The sequence below is a fragment of the Acomys russatus genome, chromosome 11 (genome assembly GCF_903995435.1).
Source record: "Acomys russatus chromosome 11, mAcoRus1.1, whole genome shotgun sequence".
In the NCBI taxonomy this organism is placed as follows: Eukaryota; Metazoa; Chordata; class Mammalia; order Rodentia; family Muridae; genus Acomys; species Acomys russatus.
Genome location: NC_067147.1, coordinates 61,352,231 through 61,370,111, shown reverse-complemented (window position 1 = coordinate 61,370,111; position 17,881 = coordinate 61,352,231). Strand labels below are relative to the sequence as shown.

General features: G+C 54.0%; 1 protein-coding gene across 1 annotated transcript; it reads left to right on the top strand.

Annotated features, from left to right (window-relative positions):
• The first annotated feature begins 2,566 nt into the window (after positions 1 to 2,566).
• LOC127195090 (class II histocompatibility antigen, M beta 1 chain) lies at positions 2,567 to 9,493 on the top strand. Its single transcript, XM_051152530.1, has 7 exons — positions 2,567 to 2,779; positions 4,779 to 5,060; positions 6,435 to 6,719; positions 8,834 to 9,036; positions 9,134 to 9,213; positions 9,345 to 9,382; positions 9,483 to 9,493. The coding sequence occupies exons 1-7, from the start codon at positions 2,725 to 2,727 to the stop codon at positions 9,491 to 9,493; spliced, it is 954 nt and encodes a 317-aa protein (XP_051008487.1). The 5' UTR covers positions 2,567 to 2,724.
• Positions 9,494 to 17,881: the final 8,388 nt, after the last annotated feature.

The window sequence follows — 17,881 nt, the reverse complement described above, 5'->3', positions numbered from 1 at the left end:
GACTGGTCCAGCATTCCCCCTCCCCTCTTTTTCTGTCACAAAAATGGGACCTTGAATTAAAACCATCTGCCCAGAAGAGGAAGCTGAGAGCCTGCACGGAATGAATTTAGGCGATGCCTAGAAGAGGCTCATACGGTTAAGGCCATGCTCCCAGGGAACACACATCTGTGACTCCCCTTAACGCGCATCTCCAGTGACGCTATCAGTCTTGGCATCTGCTTGTTTCCAATAGCCCCATCCATCGCCTGGTAGACCCCTGACACCTTCTAGCACTGCCAGGCTTCAGAGCTAAGGGGAGCCAGGGCCGTCCTGTACCGGGCAAATGCAGCCAGCAGCCAAGGTCTGCCTCTGTGCCCCTCCAGAGAGGATGCCCCGCCCACCATGCCTGTGCTGGCCTCCATCCAAGCCCTCTGGCCTTGCTGCTAAGTAGGGTTTTTTTTGTTTTTTTTTAAAGACAGGGTTTCTCTGTGTAGCCCTGGCTGTCCTGGACTCGCTATGTAGACCAGACTGGCCTCAAACTCACAGAGATCCACTTGCCTCTGCTTCCTGAGTGCTGGGATCAAAGGCGTGCGCCACCACGCCCGCCTATTGCTAAGTAGCTTTGACATCAAGTTTTCTTCTGCTTCCTACCTGGCCTCAGATGGGACAATATGGCGTGTGGGAACCAGGCCAGGTGGAGAGGCAGGGGGAGAGATGAGGGAGGACGCAGTGTGTGGGTCCCCTGGGAGCCTGGCTAGTGCCTAGTAGTCAAGTGATGGCGGATAGGGCGGCTGAGGTGTCGGACAAAGTGCGAGGACAAAACCCATAACGGAAGCAGGGGAAAGAAGGAACCGCTTTGTTGAGCACAGGTCTTCGGGTTTCCCGTTCTGACCCTAAAAGCCTCCCTCCCTGTTCACATGAATATGGAAGTGAAATCTCCTTCTGCTTCCTTCCTGTCTGAAGAGGTTTCACTTCTCCTCTGGCTATTAGAGCAGAGAGTTAAGACACCCCCGCCCCCCCACGCTCCACTTAGTCTCACTGCCACGCCCACGGAGACACAGCTCTCCCGGCTGCAGACCGCAGCCCTGGTTCCTGCAAGGGAAGGAAGTCATGCGGGGAGGTGTTGGTGGCTGAGGAGTCACGTTGTTTTGTGGCTGTCTTAACAACAAGTAGAAGAGCCTGCAGATCCTTCAGCAGAAGGATCCTGAGCGTGGGAGGAAGCGAATGGAGGGGCTGGGGTGGACTGTGGCTACTCTTCCTCCTTTTCTCAGCAGATGTGTCACTAACTTGGTTATATGGGTTTAACTCAGTCCGGGATGGAGTGAGTGTGTATGCATGTGTGTGTGTGTGTGTGTGTGTGAGTGTGTGCTTGCACGGGTGTGTGTATACATGTGTAGGTGCGGGTCTCTCTGTGTGTGTATGCATATGTGTGTGTGTGTGTCTGTAATAGTTTATGTGGTCAATTTAAGACTTTGCATGTGCGAGAAGAAGCTATCAGTTGTGTCGTTCACAGTGGGACAGAAGAGGCGAGCATGCCTTTTAAAATCTGTCCTATTGTGTGTGAGGCCCTGTGTTGAGTGGGAGACGGCTCAGTTGGTGAAGCAAGCGCTTGCTGCACTAGTTTGAGCGTCTGAGTTCAATCTCCCAGACCCACATAAAAAATAAGAAAGAAAGAAAGAGTGAGCGAGCCAGATGTGGCTGTGCACAACCACTGCTGTGGAGGCAGAGGCAGGCACACCCCTGGGCTTCCCGGCTAGCCAGCCCACCCTACTTGACAAGCTCCAGACCAGTGAGAGACCCTGTCTCAAACAACAACCAGCAAGGTCGAAGATCTTCCCGTGGCCTTCGCACACATTTGCTCATACATGTGTGCATGCCTGTACACACAGAAGCACCCACACACACACACACAGACACACACACATGCTCCATAGACGAAGTCTTTTCCAGGAGAATAGTAGTATTGTCACTTCTCTTCTGTAGTACTTTATAATCCAGAACAGCTGGGCAGAACGGAGCGCGAGCCAGAGGACACATTCAGGGAAGCCGAGTGTTTGGAGCCGGGGAGGGGAAGGGTGGGGAGACACCTGAGCTCTGGGCCAGAGGACTGCGCCTCACCAAGAGGCGGCTGCCCTAGGCATGGCTGAGTCCAGGAGGATATGGTTTCCTGGCTCCCACGCAGCTGTTACAGCCTAGGAGGAAACGAAGCAGCCCTGGAAGGAATGGGGTTTCCAGGCCCGCCCCTGCTATCTCACGTCAAATTGCTTTCAGTCTTTCATAGTCTTGCTTTGACGCAAGGCAAAGGTGTACTTTCTCCGTACAAAGACGGTCTTTAGAAGTGGTCTTTAGGAAGGCGTGGAGAGGAGAAAGTCAATCCCGTGGGCAGGCCAGGCTTGTGTATCCTGGGAAGGCTTTAGTGGCTGCCCCCAGGGACCTCAGGAAACCACCTACAGGCCTGTCCCCAAAGCCTAGGGCAGGAAGAGGTTTACCTAGTAACTGATGATGCCAGGCTAAGACACTTCCTGATTGGTCTGACCCGCCCACCTCGCTAATCTGACTACTTTCTCTTTAGGATTAGGCACTGGAGCCACTTCTGCAGCAAGGAGCAAGGGACCCGAGCAACAGGCACCATATTTACCTCAGGGTGTGAAGATCGTTTGTCCAGGCTGGGGCAGAAGAGGCCCCGAGGCCCCTGCAAGAGCTGGCCTAAGGGCCTGACCTTCCTGCACCATCAGAAAGTAGAACATGGCTGCACTTCTGCCACTGCTGCTGGGCCTCAGCCTGGGCTGTACGGGAGCAGGTAAGATCCCCTCCAGGAACCCGGATCTTCTTTGGGGTAAAACATGTTTATTTTTACTAGCAGGTCTGACTGCACCAGACCAGCCAGTCTCCCTACTGTGGCACCTTTCCAGCATTATGGACTGTTTTACAGCAATTTTAACAATGAGCCAGTTTCGTGGCTTGTGTGATGGTGTCCCAGCAGGGCATATGTTAGAGCTGGGTACTGCTGGGTCCTGGGTCCTGGTGTGGCACCTGGCATGTGGTAAGTGCTCTGTGGGCTTGTACGGAGTCACAAGTCAAGACTATTTTCAGCACAGAGCAAGTCTGACTGTTTTCCTTAACTCTCTTTCCCTCTCTTTTCTTTTCCTACCCTTGCCTATTGTCTGTCTGTCTGTGACGGATGTGGGAGTGAATCGTATCATACTGTATTATATCAGCAAGAAAGTGGGGCTGACTTTACTGTATTATATCAGCAAGAAAGTGGGGCTGACTTTACTGTATTACATCAGCAAGAAAGTGGGGCTGACTTTACTGTATTACATCAGCAAGAAAGTGGGACTAACTTTACTGTGTTACATCAGCAAGAAAGTGGGGCTGACTTTACCGTATTATATCAGCAAGAAAGTGGGACTGACTTTACTGTATTACATCAGCAAGAAAGTGGGACTAACTTTAAAATGTCTTTCCTGGCTTTTGTTTTGTTTGCTGTTGTGTCAAGAAAGTCTGGTAAACTGAGTCATTTAACTATATTGGTCTTAAAACTTTAGACCACTGCAGATGAAAAACAATAGCTGGATTTAGTTTCAGGGCCTGGAGAGGTGGCTCAGTGCTTAAGAGACCCAGGTTCAAATCCTAGCACCCACATCCAGCACAAGTAGTAAGTCCCAGGACTGCCCACAACTTCCGTCCAGCTTGGCTGAGTTGGGGCCTCTGGGCTGGGAAAATAGAAAGGATATTCAGTCTATGCAAATTTGTTGCAAGAGTTTAAAAACATCTCTCTCTTAGCTGGACGGTGGTGGCGCACGCCTTTAATCCCAGCACTCGGGAGGCAGAGGCAGGTGGATCGCTGTGAGTTCGAGGCCAGCCTGGTCTACAAAGTGAGTCCAGGACAGCCAGGGCCACACAGAGAAACCTTGTCTCAAGTCACCAAAATCAAACCAACCAACCAACCAACCAAAGAGAACCCCCCCCCCCCGCCGCTGTGTGTGTGTGTGTGTGTGTGTGTGTGTGACTGCTTCATTGCACACACACCACATTCGTGTAGTGCCTGAGGAGGTCAGAAGGGCATCAGACTCCCTGGAACGGGGTTACAGTGAGCCGCTGGCTGTGGGTGCTCCCATTGGAACCCTGCTTCTGCAGGAACAGCTCCTGTTCATAAACACCCAGCCACATCTCCATCCCCAAGAGAATATTTTAAAGAACAAAGACAGAGGGGCTCACAACATGGCGTCCAGACAGAGCCTAGGTGCAGTGGGTGCAGCTGGTGCATCCTTGGCCTGGGGTGTGCCACGCCCTCACATAGGAATGTGCTCACGGGAAGGTCTCAGAACCTCACAACCTGAGCCTTGTAGGTTCATCAAATAAGATAGGTTTTTTTTTGTTGTTGTTGTTGTTTTTGGCTTTTTGAGACAGTGTTTCTCTGTGTAGCCTTGGCTGTCCTGGACTTACTTTGTAGACCAGGCTGGCCTCGAACTCACAGCCATCCACCTGCCTCTGCCTCCTGAGTGCTGGGATTAAAGGCGTGCGCCACCACCGCCCACTTAAGCCTCAGGCTTCTAATCGTGACTCCATCTTTCCACTGACAGGCCCCACCCCAGGGTTCCAAGGGCCTCAGGGCTCGGTGTGAGGAACCAAGCTAAAGACCAGGTATTAGGGCAGAAAATGCACCTGCTTGCTACTCCCACCACTGAAGCAATCGGAAGGGTTTTAGGAACTCCGTGCCGGGATCTGTGGGCAGAGACCGTATTTGCGATCGTGCCACGCCCACTGAGCTGTCTTCCCTTCTCTGGCTCCTGCAGGTGGCTTTGTGGCTCACATGGAAAGCACCTGCGTACTGGACGATAACGGGACCCCAGAGGACTTCACATTCTGTGTTTCCTTCAACAAAGACCTGCTGGCCTGCTGGGATCCAGAGGCGGGAAAAATAGCCCCCTGTGAATTTGGGATGCTCTATCCATTGGCTGAATTCATTTCAAAAAACCTCAACAAAGATGAGGCCCTGCTACGGCGCTTGAGCAACGGGTTTCGGGACTGTGCGGTGCACACGCAGCCCTTCTGGGAAGCACTGACCCACAGAACGCGTGAGCAGAGGGGTGCCGAGGGGGTGCCGAGGAGGTACAGAGGGGTGCTGAGGAGGTACAGAGGGGGTATGGAGGGGGTGCTGAGGGGGTGCACAGCCAGGAGGACAGAGGACACGGGGATTCTGGGCAGGAAGAAACAGTGTGTGGACCTGGAACTAGGAAGAGCCTTGACAACGAGGGGACAGTGTGGTTAGGAGAGACGGACAATGGCGGGTGGAAGATGTAAGGAGGAGGCGCCAATACAAAGGCCAGAAGCAGGAGCCACAGCATGTGAGGCCAAGTCAGAAAACCCCCAGTGGCTTTCCCCAAAATGTTCGTGTCTCTTATTTTTATTTATTTTAACTAAAGATTTTTTTTTTTCCAGTACTGGGAATTGAACCTAGGGGCTTGCACAGGCCGGGCAAGCTCTCTACCACTGAGCTGTGTACTACCCCCCGCCCCCTGCCCTTTTCTGTTTGTTCTGAGGCTGGGTCTCCCTAAGTTGCCCAGGCTGGCCTTGAACTTGTGACTCTGCTCTTGCAGCATCCCAGTTAGCTGGGATTGCAGGCTGGGCCCCCAGCTGGGCTTGTTCCTGATTCTTTAGCTCAGATCCTGTTGTTCCATATTTGGAATGGGTGCAGGGGTTGGGAGACCTGGCGGGGCTCCAGGGGATCCCAATGCCGCCTCTCACCCTCCCAGAATCCTTTGCATTGAAAGCAGCTCATGGGAATGGCTTAAGCACGTAGAGTAATATACAATTTAAAGCTCTCCATATAGGCCAGAGCAGCGCCATAAGATACCGTCTCTGAGCCACTGTCTCAGCATCATCTGGCTGAGTGTTAACTGGAGATGCAAGTCCCTGGGTATCACTTTAGACAGGGAGAAACAACCTTGGGTGAGGCCTGGAGGGTCTGCATTTTAACATAATTGCTTGGATTTTCACTTAAAGTATTGCTTGAAAAGTACTCCAATAAATGCAAGCAGGGGACTCACTTGGGAGGGTAAAACTGGGAGAAGACGACAGCCTGAGTAATCTCCTCGCCAGGCATGGTGGGGCAGGCCTGTGATACCAGCCCTTGGGAGGGGTCAGGAGAGCAGGAGCTGGGGTCAACCCCAGCCTCCTAGTGAGCATGGAGTATATGAGACCCCATCTGAGAAAACACACAAGCGTGTGGCCATGCAGGATAAACACAGGTACTGTCCAGACAGCTCATAGCCCAGACCTGGCATAGTGATCAAACCTGACTTTGGAGGAGAAAAGAAAGAGGCGATGAGAGAGTCAGGAAGGCCGGCGAGGCGGGAGCGCGTTGTCTCTCCTCTTCCCGTTGGTGGCTGCAGAAATCTTTGCGAGGACGAAAAATGAGACTCCCTTTCCAACTGTTCCTCCCTATGCAGGGCCGCCGTCAGTTCAAGTAGCCCAGACCACTCCTTTTAACACGAGGGAGCCTGTGATGCTGGCCTGCTACGTCTGGGACTTCTACCCAGCGGACGTGGCCATCACATGGATGAAGAATGGCCAGCTTGTCGCCCCCCACAGCACCAAAGAGAAGACCGCTCAGCCCAACGGAGACTGGACGTACCAGACCGTCTCCTACCTAGCCACGGCCCCCTCCTATGGTGACATCTACACCTGTGTGGTGCAGCACAGTGGGACCTCGGAGCCTGTCCGTGGGGACTGGAGTAAGTGTGTGGGATCTGGGAGTAGGAGGTGGACAGAGATGGAGAAGGGGATGCTGGGACAGGAAGTGCATCTGGAGGAGCCTGTTGAGGGTTTGCAGAGTTAGCGTCATGGGCTACAAGGCCGTGCCGTTGCTGGGCAGCTGTGGTGTAGATTCCGTTCGTCCGTCGACGGGGCACAGCCTGACTCTGCACTCCCCGAAAGAGCGTAGATTTGATAGCCTCTCCGGAACAAAACCCCAGAGTGCACTGCGTTAGCTTTCCTAATATTCAGCCATCTTGTCAGGCCGGGATTGGGAACTGACAAAACAATGAAGACTGAAGAAGGGCGGATCTCCCCTCAGTACAGGGCGGCGCTGAGCGTAGCGGGGAATCCAAGCATGGCTGGTCGACACTTGGGTAGACATGCGAAGGGGGTTGGTTGATAAAGAACTCAATGACACTGCTCGAACCCGGGGACTCGGGAAGCTGAAGGCAAGAGAGAGGGTTCAGTCCAATTAGGGGGCGAGTGGGAAAGAGGGGAGGAACAGAGAAGAGGGAGGGCAGTTAGCAGAGGCCAGGAGGCAGGGCCTTCCCCTGTGGGGAGTGTTGTGTCTGCTGTTGGTCCTAGTGGGTCCCTGGGAGGAGACGGTGTCCTGGCTAGGGTGACGATTGCTGTGATGAAACACCACGACCAAAGGCAAGCTGGGGAGGAGAGGGTTCCACATCATCCTCCAACATTGAAGGAAGTCAGTGCAGGAACCTTTAGGCAGGCGCCGCAGAGGGCTGCTGCTTACTGGCTTGCTCAGCTTGCTTTCTTACAGGCCAGGGGTGGCCCCACCAACCCACACCGGGCCCCACCCACCCACACCGGGCCCCACCCACCCACACCTGGCCCCGCCCACCCACACCTGGCCCCCCCCACACACCGGGCCCCACCCACCCACACCTGGCCCCACCCACCCACACCGGGCCCCACCCACCCACACCGGGCCCCACCCACCCACACCTGGCCCCACACACACACACAACGGGTCACACCCACCCACACCTGGCCACACACACACACACCTGACCCCCCCACACACCTTGCCCCACCCACCCACACCGGGCCCCACCCACCCACACCTGGCCCCACCCACCCACACCTGGCCCCACCCACACACACCGGGCCCCACCCACCCACACCTGGCCCCCCCCCCACACACCGGGCCCCACCCACTCACACCTGGCCCCACACACACACCGGGTCACACCCACCCACACCTGGCCACACACACACACACCTGACCCCCCCACACACCTGGCCCCACCCACCGACACCGGGCCCCACCCACCCACACCTGCCCCCCCCCCACCGGGTCCCACCCACCCACACCTGGCCCCACATACACACACCTGACCCCCACACACACATCTGGCCCCACCCACCCACACCTGGCCCCACCCACCCACACCGGGCTGGGCCCTGCCCCATCAGTCACTAATGAGGAAGATGGCCTACACTGTAGGCTTGCCACAGCCCGATCTAATGGAAGTATTTTCTTAACTGAGGTTCTCTCAAACGACTCTAGCTTGTGTCAGATGGACACAAACCAGCTGGCACAGATGGGAAACAGGAGGGGAGTGGGACGCACGCACGCACGCACGTATGTCCTGGAGCTTTCCAGGGCAGGTCTCCTTTGTGGAGCACGCAGGGTGAGCCAGCTCTCCCGACGTTAGGGTAAGAATCCATGTGGGGTAATACTTCAGAGTAGGAACAGCTCTGGCACGCACGTGGCGAAGGGTTGTAGGGTGGGATGAAACTGTGGAGGAAGACGTGGACAACGTGGGCGTGGGACTCACACGGTGGAACCTTGGAGGCCCGGAAAGAGGGGAGACATTTTACCAGGAAGCCGCTCAGAGCAAGGGTGGGAGTCAGCCTGTGGAGTGAGGAAGGAGTGGAGGAGCTGCAGCAAAGGCCTTGAGTGACCCCACTATGTTGGGGGGGGGGCAGGGAGAGAAGCCGGGTGGTAACCCAGGGGAAGAGTTTCACCAGGGCGCCTCTAGGAGCGATGGCGTGGCTGAGCCCTTGACGCGCAGGCGCCCTGAGACTAAGCCGTAGAAGTTAGTTCTGAGACCGTTCCATTACTCTGCAGCAGCCGGGCTGTCCTCCATCCAGAAGGTGAAGGTTTCTGTGTCCGCGGCCACCCTGGGCCTGGGCTTCATCGTCTTCTGTCTCGGTTTGTTCAGCTGGCGGAAGTCCCAGTCCTCCAGTGAGTGGCCCCTGAGCCTGAGCCCTTCGCAGTCTCCCTCCTCCCGCTCCCCCTCCTCCACCTCCTGTTTCTCTCGCTTTCTGTCTGTGATTAATTTCCTTATTCACGCTTCTATAAAGACCTGGAGAATGCTAGGCTCCTTCACCCACAGGGCCTGGTATAATCAAGCATCTTCCTTTCTAGGCTACCTTCCTCTCCCTGGATCCACTTACCCAGAAGGTAACATTCCCGTCGGTCCCCCTGCTTACTGGTCCTCAGAAGGGGTGAGGCGTGGTGTTCAGTTAACAGCACTTAGAAAAACGAAGAGTACCTCTCTGTGCGGGGGGCGCGGGAGGGGGCGCGGGGTGGGGGCTGGAGGGGGTACAGCAGGCTGGAGGTCGCTCCTTTGTCTTAGGCATTGGTCCCTGGGCATCCGCATTAACCGCAACCAGCGTATGAGGGCTCAGGCACCCGGCAGTCACAGACACAAGTGGCGGGCCCGGGCGGTTGGACCATCGCTTGTCTCACCAGCTGGTTCTTGTTGCTTCTGCAGGTCGTCGGTAGTGGGCAGAACCCCACACTGAGGCGATTCCTGAAGATGCGGCCCGTGACTCCTCATCTTCAGGACGCCCCACTTTCTTGTGTTATAATTTCCTCTATCCGGCTCCCCTTCCCCGTGTAAATATTAGCAGCTCAACTCCTTCTTAGGAAATATAATTTCAAAAGCTGGCTCCCCTTCCGTTTCATGCAAATGAGAAGTCAGGAGGTACGGCTGGCTGTGTCACAGAAGAAGACCCACTTTGGCCAAGCTCTGCCCAGTCCCTCCTCCAAAGCCCAGGACTCCAGTTCATTTCTTATGACTGATCCCCTATGCCGCACTGACCCCGGGGATGAGGTGGGACCTTCAGGAGGGTCTTGAGCCCCCCACCTCCCATCAGTTCACCTCGGAAAAGAGCCTGCGACAATGCTTTGATCATGACACACACACACACACACACACACACACACACACACACACGATAAAACAGGGAGGAATTGAACATGACAGAACTGCAATGGGTTGTGGACACACGTGTATGTGGGCTCCTGCCAGGGAACCCTGAAGGCCAGGGTCTGATGATCCCAGGGGCAGGGAAGGGGTCAGAACTGTGGACTCTCCCCATGGCAGGTGTGGGTACATGGGAGGGCAAGGGCTGGACTCCTCTGCCCTGGATGGTTTCTGTGCAAAAGAGGCCCGGAGGAGAGACGTGGAAGCCCTCATCATAAAATGACATCCAAAGTCACTGTGTTCTGCTAGCCGATGGTTCCCCACGGCACCCACAGTTTTCTCAGGAGAATCCTGGGGTTATGACGGCATCTCATGTGGAAAAGATGGAGAAGCCAAGAGGAGGGGAGAGCGCTCAGTGATCCAGGTGGATCTGGAGGAGACAGAGGATGGCAGAGGAGGAGTGATGTGTGCTGGGGGTCGGGTGGGAATTGAACCCAGGTCCCGGGGAAGAGCAGCCAGTGCTCTTAACTGTTGAGCAGTTGCTCTCAGCCTGAGACACTCTGGCATCCCCGACAAGCCTATCCCATCACTGGCTTTGCTTGCTTCACTTTTTTTTTTTTAACTCAGGGCGTTGCAGATACGGTTTGTGGAGCATAGACATGTTTTTGCTTTCTTGTGTCCTAGCTTGCCTTGGTGATGCAGACCTGCACACCGGAGCGGTTTCTGGAGCACCATGTCTATGCGTGGTTCCCAAAGCCGGGTTTGCACTGCTCCGTTTCACTGTTCAAGTTCAGCGCCTTCGCTTTGCTGTTCCTACCTTTTCTCTTCCTTCCCTCTTCCCGTGATGCTAACCTTCCATCATGGTTCCTGGCGAGCGTATTTAAAGGCGTGTCCCCTCTGAGATCTGTTTCCACTGAACCTGCTGCACTGTCTGTCTGTCTGTCTGTCCTCCCCCCCAGAAGCCCCAGATTTAGTAACAACAAAATTATGCAGAATTCTCACTGTACTGTTTCATTTTATTCATTTTAAGCATTCTTTTTAGTGCTTAAACTCAAAGGTTATGATATTTTCAGCTTTTCATTTAAAAATAACTTAAAACTTGTAGAAAAAGTGTTAACAATACCAAGAGCTCTTGGGCTGGGTGAAGCTCAGTGGTAGGGTGCTGGCCGCTGAGTGGCTGCTGTGACCCTGACATACCCGCTCATGCGAGCACACACACACACACACACCTTATATATACTTTATCTAGTTTCAAGTTCTTATGATTTTCCTACTTTTAAAAGTTGTTTTAGCTGGCCGTGGGGGCGCACACCTTTAATTCCAGCACTCAGGAGGCAGAGGCAGGTGGATATCGATGAGTTCAAGGCCAACCTGGACTACAAGCGAAACCCTGTCTCAAAAAACCAAACCCAATCAACCAAATAAAATAAATAAAATAAAAGTTGTTTAAAAATACTTATTTCTTTTCTTTCATGTGTATGAATGTTGTGACTGCATGTGTGACTGCATGTGTGACTGCACTGGTGACTGCACGGGTGTCTGCATGGGTGACTGCATGGGTGTCTGCATGGGTACCACTGGATTTCCTTGATCTGGAGTTAGAGATGGTCGTGAGCCAACAAGTCGTTGCTGGGAATTGAACTCAGGTCTTTGGCAAGAACAGCCAGTGCTCTTAACCACTGAGCCATCTCTCTAGCCCCCATTTTGCCTTGCTTGCTTGCTTTCCTCCCCCTGGCCCCAGTTTTTTGAGACAGGGTTTCTCTGTGTCATAGCCTGGACTGTCCTGGATCAGGCTGGCCTTGAACTCCCAGTAATTGCCTACCTCTGCCTCTCAAGTACTGGGATTAAAGACATGCGCCACCACGCCCAGCTGCTGCTGCTGCTGCTGCTGCTTCTTCTTTAAAGTAGTATCTTAAAATTTATTTTATTAGGGGGCTGGTTAGATGGCTCCAAGGTTAAGAGTACTGCCTGCTCTTCCAGAGGTCCTGAGTTCAATTCCTATCACCCACATGGTGGCTCACAACCATCTGTAATCGGATCTGATTCCCTCTTCTAGTGTGCATGAAGACAGAGCACTCATGTACATAAAATAAGTCTTTAAAATTATTTTATTAAGCCGGGCGTGGTGGCTCACGCCTTTAATCCCAGCACTGGGGAGGCAGAGGCAGGTGGATGGCTGTGAATTTGAGGCCAGCCTGGTCTACAAAGCGAGTCCAGGACAGCCAAGGCTACACAGAGAGACCCTGTCTTGAAAAAGAACAACAAAATTTTTAAATTTTGTGTGAATAGGTGCTTTACCTGAAGGTGTGTCTGTGCTCCATATCTCTGTGGTATGTGGTGCCCTCAACTGGAGTTGTGAACCACTGTGGGACCAATGTGGGTTTTTTTTTTAACTGCTGAACCATCTCTCTAGCACCCCAGTAGAGACTCCTTGTGTGTGTGTGTGTATGTGTGTGTGCCAGTGTGTGTGTATGTCAGCGTGTGTGTGTATGTCAGTGTGTGTCTGTGTGTGTGTATGTCAGTGTGTGTATGTCTGTGTGTATCAGTGTGTGTGTTCATCAGTTTGTGTATATGTCAGTGTATGTGTCTGTGTGTGTGTATGTCAGTGTGTGTGTGTCTGTGTGTGTATGTCTGTGTGTATGTGTGTGTGTATATCAGTTTGTGTATATGTCAGTGTGTGTGTGTGTCTGTGTGTATGTGTGTATGTCAGTGTGTGTATGTCTGTGTGTATCAGTTGTGTGTATATCAGTTTGTGTATATGTCAGTGTGTGTGTCTGTGTGTGTGTATCAGTGTGTGTGTGTGTACACATGTGGGCATTGCAGAGGTCAGAGGATGGTGTCTGACATGTTCTTTACTTCTTCCTTTTCAGGACCCTCAGGGTGGAAGCAGAGAGCCACCTGCACAAACTGCCCTCTGGCCTCTGCTCACATGCCACAGCACGCACGTGCTAGCATAAAGACACCAACAAAATGTTTAAAAGGGGCCATAGTAAAAAGTGGGGGTAGCTATAAAAAAAAGCCCAGGGAACAGAGAAAGCTATAACACACTGCAACCAAAAGCTGGTAGGGTGCAGAGGCAGGAGGATCTCTGTAAGTTTGAGGTCAGCCTGGTCTATATAGCGGGTTCCAGGACAGCCAGGGCTACAGAGGGAGACCCTTAACCGCTTAGCTACCTCGATGCCCCCTCCTGCTCTCATATAGTCCAGGCTAGCCTTGATGTAGTCCAGGCTAGCCTTGAAGCCTTTAGGTAGCAAGGACGGCCCTGAGTTCCTGATCCTCCACCACACCTGGATATCAAACCTGAGCTTCCTGCATGCTAGGAGAGCAGTTTACCAACTCCCCCATTCGTCCCCCCTTCATCCTCCCCCCCCCCCCACTGCCTTTCTGCTGGCTTGCTCCATCTTCATCAGACTGTAAGGGTGCTCCTTCCTGCCTCTGTTGCCAAATGCATGTAAGTAGAAATTCTAGCATCCCTGTCCCCCAACTCCCCCCCCCCACAGAATCCTTCATGTGGCATACCAGTGGGCTAGAAGAGCAGTGCAGATATTTATGAACAAATACATCACAAAAGATGAAACTGCCACAAATTATGTGAAAATATGTTTGTAATGTCATTAGCTATTAGTCTTCTAGTTAATATAATTTTATAAAACAAAACAAAACAAAACAACAACAACAAAAAGGAAACAGCCCTGGGGTTGGTGTGATGGCTCCGCAGGTACCTGCTGCCAAGCTAAAGACCCAGGGCTGAGCCCCAGGAGGGACCCCTGTGAGCTGTCCTCTGCCTTTCACAGGCACTGTGGCACGTGTGCACTGCTCCCCTAAGCGAATAAAGAAAGTTAAAGACACTGATAAAATAGAAACAACTCATGCCGACATATGACCCAGCAGCTGATTTTATATCACAGCAAAACCAAAGCCAAACCTTTGCAGAGGACAAACCCAGGTGCCTTTCACTGCTTAGTGAAGCGAATAAGATTGAAGACGGAATATCCAGTGATGCATTTATTTGCCGGGGCTCATGTGAGGGGTGAGGAGGGACAGAGACACAGAGAGCGGGGAGGGAGGGAGGGACAGAGACGCAGAGAGAGAACACAGGGTCAAAAGGCAGAAAACCAAGACAACCGCTTTGCGGTGGCCGCCGGGTTTCCTGCTCGTCGCCAGTCTTTGCTGCCACCTGCAGGCTAAAACGTGTTATTGATTTTTTTGTTTTTGTTTTTAAACTCTCGCTTTGTGGGAAGCAGCTTCCGGGCAGCCTCGGTCTCAGTGGTTATGAGACCCTTTGTAGAATGTTTCCGCGGGGGGCGGGGGAAATCACACCAATGCCAAAGATCCTACACGGTTGATGGACAGGCTGGAGCTTCCTGGCTGTGGAGAGCTGCGGTGCTGAGGATGTAGGGTCAGGCTCACCTTGCGCTTTCTTTAGCGCCCTCACACACATCTCCAAGGCCGCCGGGATGTCCTGTGCTACTCTGTGTTGCTGTGGGCACCGCGGGGAGGAAGGGCTTGTTCTAGCTTACAGTGTCGAGACACTGTGGGGGGGAGGTCTAGGCGGCAACCTGGAACGGCTGGTGGCTCACGCCCACGCCCGCAGCCACGCCCGCAGCCACGCCCATGCCCACACTTACACCCACGCCCACAGCCACACCAGCGGTTGCGCTCGGAGAGGAGTGAGCGCACGCGTGCTCGCCCTGCCCAGGGAGCGGTGCGGCTCAGGGTGAGCTCTCCATCAGTTAGCCCAGGTAAGACAGTCCCTCACGTCCACGCCCACAGTTAACCCAGGTGAGACAGCCCCTCACGTCCACGCCCACAGTTAGCCCAGGTAAGACAGTCCCTCACACCCACGCCCACATCCCGCCCACGCCCACAGTTAACCCAGGTGAGACAGCCCCTCACGCCCACGCCCACATCCCGCCCACGCCCACAGTTAACCCAGGTGAGACAGCCCCTCACGCCCACGCCCACAGTTAACCCAGGTGAGACAGCCCCTCACGCCCACGCCCACAGTTAACCCAGGTGAGACAGCCCCTCATGCCCACGCCCACAGTTAACCCAGGTGAGACAGCCCCTCACACCCACGCCCACATCCCGCCCACGCCCACAGTTAACCCAGGTGAGACAGCCCCTCACGCCCACGCCCACAGTTAACCCAGGTGAGACAGCCCCTCATGCCCACGCCCACAGTTAACCCAGGTGAGACAGCCCCTCACACCCACGCCCACATCCCGCCCACGCCCACAGTTAACCCAGGTGAGACAGCCCCTCACGCCCACGCCCACAGTTAACCCAGGTGAGACAGCCCCTCACACCCACGCCCACATCCCGCCCACGCCCACAGTTAACCCAGGTGAGACAGCCCCTCACGCCCACAGTTAACCCAGGTGAGACAGCCCCTCATGCCCACGCCCACAGTTAACCCAGGCGAGACAGCCCCTCACGCCCACATCCCGCCCACGCCTACAGTTAACCCAGGTGAGACAGCCCCTCACGCCCACGCCCACAGTTAACCCAGGTGAGACAGCCCCTCACGCCCACGCCCACATCCCGCCCACGCCCACAGTTAACCCAGGTAAGACAGCCCCTCACGCCCATGCCCACAGTTAACCCAGGTGAGACAGCCCCTCACGCCCACGCCCACATCCCGCCCACGCCCACAGTTAACCCAGGTGAGACAGCCCCTCACGCCCACGCCCACAGTTAACCCAGGTGAGACAGCCCCTCACGCCCACGCCCACATCCCGCCCACGCCCACAGTTAACCCAGGTAAGACAGCCCCTCACGCCCACGCCCACAGTTAACCCAGGTGAGACAGCCCCTCACGCCCACGCCCACATCCCGCCCACGCCCACAGTTAACCCAGGTGAGACTGTCCGCCCCTCACAGACATGTCCAGAGGCCAAACCTGTGTAGGGTCCTCCACTGAGTGCGTCTCTTCACTTACTGTGCGTTACGTCGAGTTGACAACGAAACTAACCACCACGCGCCCTTTCGACCATCAGGGAGAAAAATATCTCTGTACCTGAAACCTGCAGCGGAGACTCCCAGCTTCGCTGTAACCCGCCTGCCCTGATGTCCCCATTAACGTATTTGCTGGGTGGCTTGGTTTATGATTTCCTACAAAACGTCCCTGTAACCGCCTTCCTGACACGGGGCAAACTGGGTCTCAGAAAAACAATCTCTTATTTCCTTCTGAAGTGTGTGTGTGTGGGATGTTTTTGTTGACAAAATAAATGCCGAAAAACTCAAGGAATTCTGTGATCACAATGGAAGTTTGATAAATTAGGACTTTGGTGACGCAGCGATGTCAGCACACGGGCCGAGGTATCCTTTAAGTAAATGCGTGGGGCCTGGGTCCGGCTGAGTAGGTCAGCGCAGGCGGATCCGGAAGACTGCTCACACGCTCTCTTGGCACTGGACTACATCCCCTTGCTATGAGATGCAAACGTTCTAACAGTGGCTAATATCCACACTATGTACACTTAGAAAAGTGACCAGCATCTTTTGAAATTTTTTTTTTAGCCGTTGCCATTTTCAATTTCATTCCTTGGGATTCAGGTAATAAAAGAAAACAGCTATTTTCTCACCAGGTAGGTAGCCGCTACACATTTGTCCACTAGGCGGCGCCAAAGGCTCATGCTTTCACGACTCAGCAGGGAAACAATTAGGTACTTGACACTTATTAAAAGAGCAACTATGGGCTGGAGAGATGGCTCAGCAAGACTCACAGCCAAAAATATAACAGAGCAAATTAAAACTGAGAACAAGAGTCCAAATCTCGCTTGGTGCACAGGCTATGTTTTTGCTAACTTGACGCAGCTAGGGCCACCTGGGAATAGGACCCTCAATCGAGAAAATATCTCCACCAGATTGGCCTGTGGACGGGTCTGTGGGGCATTTTCTTGATTAACGATTGATGCGGGGGCGGGGGCAGAGCTCAGCCCGCTGTGGGCGGTGCCATCCCTGGGCAGGTGGGCGGGGCTCAGTCCGCTGTGGGCGGTGCCATCCCTGGGCAGGTGGGCGGGGCTCAGTCCGCTGTGGGCGGTGCCATCCCTGGGCAGGTGGGCGGGGCTCAGCCCGCTGTGGGCGGTGTCATGCCTGGGAAGGTGGGCGGGGCGCAGGCTGCTGTGGGCGGTGCCATCCCTTGGCAGGTGGACCTGGGATGTATGAAAAACAAACTGAGTGGGTAACATGGGGAACAAGGAGTAAGCAGTGCTCCCCAATACCTCTGCTTCCGTTCCCGCCCTGGCTTCCCTCAGCGATCAATGGGGAACCGGATATGGTTCCCGCCCTGGCTTCCCTCAATGATTAACGGGGAAGGGGACCGGGATATGTAAACCAGCTTGCTGTTGAGCTTGGTGTTTATCACAGCAACGGAAATCAAACTGGGGCACCTGGTAACATTTCTCTGGGTGGGATATTGCTAAGGTTTTGGTGGCTGCATGTTTTTGGGACAGGTCGGTTAGTCTATACTCTTGTTCCTATTTTGTGTCTGACTGTCAAAAAGCCCCCCCCCAACCCCCCGCGACAGGGTCTCTCTGTGTAGCCTTGGCCATCCTGGACTCACATTGTAGACCAGGCTGGCCTCGAACTCACAGCGATCCACCTGCCTCTGCCTCCCGAGTGCTGGAATTAAAGGCGTGTGCCACCATGCCTGGCACTCAAAAAGCCAAGTTTTAGGAAGACTTAATTTCTGGGTTTAAAAGGTGTTGTTGTTCAGTATAAATCCAAATTGGAAGAGTTGACAGTTAGGAAAGAAGTCGCCCCAGGAGTCAGCCGATTGGCCCGTTATTGGTATACATGTAGGTTTTGAGGCCATAGGATTAGAGTGGTCAAGATTCTGCCCAGTGTTGTGGTTGCAGGTTTAAAATACACTGTAATCTCACCGTGTCGGTTATTCATGCCCTAGGCCATGCTGGTAAATTATTTGCAACATCTAGAGGGGCTGGAGAGATGGCGGGTCTTAC